Genomic DNA, 5,403 nt, shown 5'->3' on the forward strand with positions numbered 1-5,403 from the left:
GCTGAGGGTGACCTCGTCTGTCAGAAACGCCGGGCTGGCCTTGTGGGGATGCAGATGCAGCACAGAGACCCCCAGAGCTGGTGGGAAATGGCCCCCAGCTGGGCTGTCAGGGACATGGGGCCAATCCTGCTGCCGGTTCTTTGTGGCACAGCCGGGCTGGGGTGCAATCCCTGGGTCCAGGTGGCCATGGCACTTCAGGTCTTCTTCCTCTCCGCAGCAGGGACAACATCCGTCTGTCTGTCCATCTGTGGTTTCAGCCTTGAGCAGGACTAAAGACAGCACTTCGCGGGGAACAAAGCCAGTGGGCACAGCCCCGGGTGGCCACAGGAGGCCAGGATTTAGGTGGCCCGGCCGGGCGGCAGGCGTTTGCTGTCCAGAATGGCCTTCCAGTCATCGGTCCAGGACTGCAGCCTGCGACTGGGGGGCTTCAGCTGCAGGTGCTTGTTGTGGCAGGCCGTGAAGAGCACGTGCTCCCAGCTGGGGTTCAGCTCAGCCCCTGCGAAGCAAGGAGAGAGGTCAGGTCTCTGGACAACTCCTCCACAAGATGCAGAGTTTGACCTTACTCCAACACGAGGAGACTGTGGACACAACCCCCTAACGAGAGCCTCATCAGCTGGGCAGGGAGCAGCACCCATCACCCCCCGATGCCATCTGCCCCTTGGGGCTGCCTCTGGTCACTCCCACCACCCTGCACCTCCCTTACCTGTTATATCAGGTCTGTCGTCTATAAGCAGGTCAGCAGAAACCACCGTCTTATCTCGCGTCAAAACGATCTGCTCGAGGAACTCGGGGCCGAAGTGCTTCTCCACCCAGGCGTACTGGAAGGCGAGGGGTGAGCGGTGAGCGCGGGCATGGGAAATCTGACGGACAGGGCAGGGGCTGCTCGGCAGAGCGGCAACAGAGCCCAGCACGAGCCCTGGCCTCCACGCAGGGAGGACATCTCGCTTAATAAGTTCATCAGTGGGAAGGATTCAGATGCTGCTGGAGTACAAGCTCTTTTAAAGACAAGCAGCTTTTGACATCACGATGAAATATTAAGACCAAGCGCCTCAGTGCATGCAAATGGCAGAGCTCGGCTGACAGCGGAGCTGCCGCTCTGAGAAGACGCTTAGGAAGAAAACTGGTGGAGCAGGGAAATATCACTGCTGGTTTACATGCGGACAGCCGGAGGCACGGGGGGTCAGCAGGCTCTTGCCAGGCAGTGCGGTCCTGGGGGGGGAGCTGGGATTCGGACCTGCTCACCTTCTCGTAAGGGCAGTAGCGGTACTTCTTGATTGGGCTTGTGCAGATGAACACGTCGGTGCTGCCAGGAGGACAGAAATGGGGACAGAATGTCAATCCATGGCCAAACACGCTGATCAGACCCTGCTCCCCCTCGAGATGTACCTGGCTGCCTCTGTGAGACCCTGCTCGGTTCCTGAGCAGGCCGGTGCCCAAAGCAGATCCCCCACCACACACAGGTCAAACCGGGGTGATATAAGACATTAATCACCCAACTCACAGGATCCCATACCTGCAGCATAAGCATGTTCCCCTTTTTGCGCCCTTGCTGGGAGCAGAGAGCTGAAGGGCAAGGGCTGCACACGGCTGATTTTCTTGTGCCCTCTCTTTCCTCCCATGCCTGGTGGGCTGGAAGTCATTTTTAACAGCGATGTATTCAGCGCTTCTGCGGAGAGGATGAGTCTGCAAAGCCACTGCTGCTCCCCCGTCCATTCCCCAATACCACGGGCAGGTTCCTACTCACTCTGCCAAATTTGCCATTTGCTTCACAGCTTCCACAGCCCCGGGGAGCGGGTCCAGCTCGATGAAGAAGTTCTTCGATTCCCAGATGCTAATGGCCTTCTCCTGTGAAGGGAAGGAGAGCAGTTCCTGCATAAGGCTTCTTGCTACTCTTATCTTTGCATATGCATCTTCCCAACCCTTTGTTGGGACAGAGGATGGTGACAGTAAGAAAGGTGGGAGCCCCGGCTCCTGTCCCCGTCTGCTAACCTGCCTTCCTTCTGTGGGTGCCTCTGTTCCCCACCTGCCAACCTGCACCCGTCCCATACAGTTTAGATTGGAGACGCTTTGGACCAAGCTTGGTTTTGCCCGTGCAGCCCCACACACAGAGGGAGCAGCACGTTCCTTCAAGGCAAAACGCAAGAGATTATCCAGAACCAAACCAAGCTGGCTGTGTCCAGAGGTGCACTTCCATGTGGATCTGGCCAATGTGGCCTCATAGCCCTGCTGTAACACGATGCTGTTCAGCCACAGATGCTGTCCGGCCTATTTATCTCAATCAGACAACTTAAAATAGCAGCCGGGTTGCTCTCATAGGAGAAAGTATATTATAGGATGAACTAGATGTCAGGATGAATGCAGATGCTTTTCCTCAGGGATGCCCAGGCAACTTCTACCAGGCAAATAGAGCATCTCCAGGGAAGGGTTTGAAATGCTTAAGATGCAGGTCAGCAGCCGGGGTGCACTGGTATGGCACACAGGGAGAGCAGAGCAAAGCGAGACCGCAGGGAGCAAAACCTCGGGATGAGGGCAGAGTCCAGGGGCTGCCTGCGAGGGGTCCAGCACAGCTGTAAGGAACAGCATCCCTGTGCTCCCTCAAACAGATAACGGCTTGTCAGCCACCAAGCAAAGCAGTTATTTCGCGCAGACACTGGGTCTCGGGAGAGGACAGCCTGGGAGTGCTGCAACGCGGCTGCGGGCAGAGGCAGCAGCCACATCCCGGCGTTACAACACAGCTGAGCAGCTGCGGCTGGGAGAAATTTCGAAGGGAGCCCTGGCCTGAAGGACTGATCTAGATTTTGAGCACCTCTGTTTCTGTATTCGAGGAAGGGGAATGGGGACAAAAGGAATTTTAAGCCCATCCTGGCTTCCTTGTATTGCACAGTATGGAGGAGCCGGCGGAGCATCAGGGTAGGGGAGAGCAGCTTCAGTGATGGTTATGTGCTGGTTCTTACAGTTCACAGCAACAAAGAGGCTGGTTGGACACGCCAGCTGGACTTACAGCTCCTCCTGCCTCATGAGTGGGAATCCACCATGTTTTGCCTTTACTACACCCACACTGGGGGAAGAAAGCAGCCAACCATGAACAACTGGAGCTTTGCTGGGAACTCCGTGCTCAGGGCAGCAACAGCCCAGAGCAAACACGGGGGTCACTTGGGAAGTCATGTTCCGCTTCATCCTGCTGGCTGCCTGCGCCGAGATGCTGGCTGCACACCTTGCCAGCTCTCAGGGAGATGCATACGTGAACCCATTACATATTTGGGCACTGAGCATTTAACATGACGTGCCAGAATGAAACCCTGTATTTCTCCGAAAAATCCCAGATAATGTGAGAAGACCAGACGCCCAACTTAAAAGCAGAGAGACTACTCAGGGCAAGTGTTGCACTCTTCCCTTTTGCCCGAGCAGCAGACAACACTGGTGGTTCAGAGATGGGAAGAAAAGCCTTCTTCATGCATGTTCAAAATGAAACATGCTGATTTGGTGCAAGAGAGGCAGCAGAAATGCCTCCTGGCGCCACGACAAGGACAGCTACCCTAACAGGTTGCCACGGGGCCAGGCAAACATTCCAACTCCAGTTGCTTTGCTTTAGACCAGTGAGCAATGATATTTTATTTTTAAGATACTAACTGTAGTTGCACAGGAGACATCTGAGAAATGCGGCAAAGCACTTTCAAACCACGCTGAAGTGTTTTCTTACTGCAAGGACTTCCGTAGCTATTCTGCTTCCACTTATGTCAAAAAGCATTTTGCAATCAAGCTCGATGGGGGAAGAACTAAGCTCATCTTGAAGAGAAGACCCACACGGTGCCCTGAGCCAGAATAACTCCCTGCGGCACCACAGCCAGTATGCTGCCCGGCAGATGGAAAAATCCCCCAGGCTGGGAATCCCACCATGTGCCAGGCAGGACAGACCCTCGATTTCCTTCTTCTTAGCCCTCCCCACAAGCAATTTCCCTGCCCGTCCAGGGCTCCCCATCCTTCCAGGTCTGTGTGCTCGGCCTGTTGCTGAGGTGTTGTTCTCCCTATCAGAGCTGGGATCTTCAGCTTGTTGGGACTCTTTGGCTCCTACTTTCTGGTCTCCCACAGTAGGTTGATGGTGCCCTCTGACAAGGGGGGGACTGGAACGGCCCATGTGCCCATAGCCACAGAGCGGGTCCTACTCTGTTTATCCCAGCTCTGAAACCACGGGTGAAATCAGGGCCGCCCTCAGGTCGGTCTGTGGAAGTTTTGCTACTTGTTCAGCCCAAGGTTGTGGTGGTTTTACAGGATCACAGCAGACACAAGATGAACTCACTTCATTTGACGCATCCAAAGCAGTTAAGATCAAGAAAAAAAAAAGAGTTATCATGCATTACCCCTGCCAAACTTTTAGCATCTGGCTTACTGCATGACTGATGTCCTCCATTTCCCTTTCACCAATCCCAGCTAGAGAGGACACATTATTCCTCCAGCTCATCAAGCTGTTCAGGACTTTGCCCGTGGGAGAGCCCAGGACCTTATGCATGCTTCCTTGTAGCCATCATACCACTAAAACCCAGTTATTTGCTCTAACACCTTTCAACTAGTGCAACTGCAATTGGCAGACGAGACCACAGACATCCCATCTTTTGGAAATTTGTAGAGGCAGAAACCGACTTTCTGCAGCACTCAGCCCTTTGTTGAATGATAAGTACAACATAAAGAGAGCTTCCGCTTTTAGGCTTTAATTATTAAAATGAATACAATAATTTCCAGGCATGGGAGGGCTTGGGGTTGTTTTAATATTAAGTAAGCCCTCACATGAAGCATCAATTGCATGGTTTGCTCTCAACTTCTCTGCTGCTTCCCACCCCTCCCATTGCTGTTGACGAACTAAATAATTAATCTAGGAACAGTATCAATCCACGCAGCCTGGCCAAATCACAGCTAGGAACCTCCAGCTATGCAATTCAGGGTATTTTAAAACAGATGTTCTGAAAGATCTCTTTTCCTTGCATTCCTCTCCATCCATGCATGCAGGGGGAAAAAAAAAAGAGACAGATGTGCATGAAAAAAGCTGGATTTGGGGGGGAAAAGGCACTGCTGGAAGCCCTCCTGTGTGCAGACCTGTACCTGTGTTTCGGTGGGAGCTCCAGTCAGCACCCACAGCCCTCCCCAGCGCTGTACCCATGAGCTGGGGGCCCAGGGGGTCCCACGGGGCTGGAGCTCCAGCTGCACGGCACAGAGCGAACGAGAGCCACGCGCAGAGCCGGGGGATGCATAAACTCACACTCAGCTCAGGTCCCAGGCGCCCGTATTGCTCCGACACCCAGAAGCCCCTCCGGTCCTCCAGGGCAATGTAGGGCTTGTCGGGGTACCTGGCCCTGAACTTCTTGAGGAAGCCTCCCTCGAAGTCGGCCAGCACCCCATCCCTGGCCACCA

At 54.2% G+C, this 5,403-nt stretch overlaps 1 protein-coding gene across 1 annotated transcript; it reads right to left on the bottom strand.

The window, feature by feature from the left end:
- Positions 1-338: 338 nt before the first annotated feature.
- On the bottom strand, positions 339-5,401 carry NT5M (5',3'-nucleotidase, mitochondrial; the record flags this gene model as incomplete). The annotated part of the gene is made up of 5 exons (XM_009889219.1): positions 339-496; positions 704-818; positions 1,243-1,303; positions 1,745-1,845; positions 5,252-5,401. Coding segments are annotated over 5 exons (585 nt in total), but the record flags the coding sequence as incomplete, so codon positions are not given.
- Positions 5,402-5,403: the final 2 nt, after the last annotated feature.

Source organism: Charadrius vociferus, unplaced genomic scaffold, assembly GCF_000708025.1.
Source record: "Charadrius vociferus isolate BGI_N301 unplaced genomic scaffold, ASM70802v2 scaffold787, whole genome shotgun sequence".
Classification (NCBI taxonomy): Eukaryota; Metazoa; Chordata; class Aves; order Charadriiformes; family Charadriidae; genus Charadrius; species Charadrius vociferus.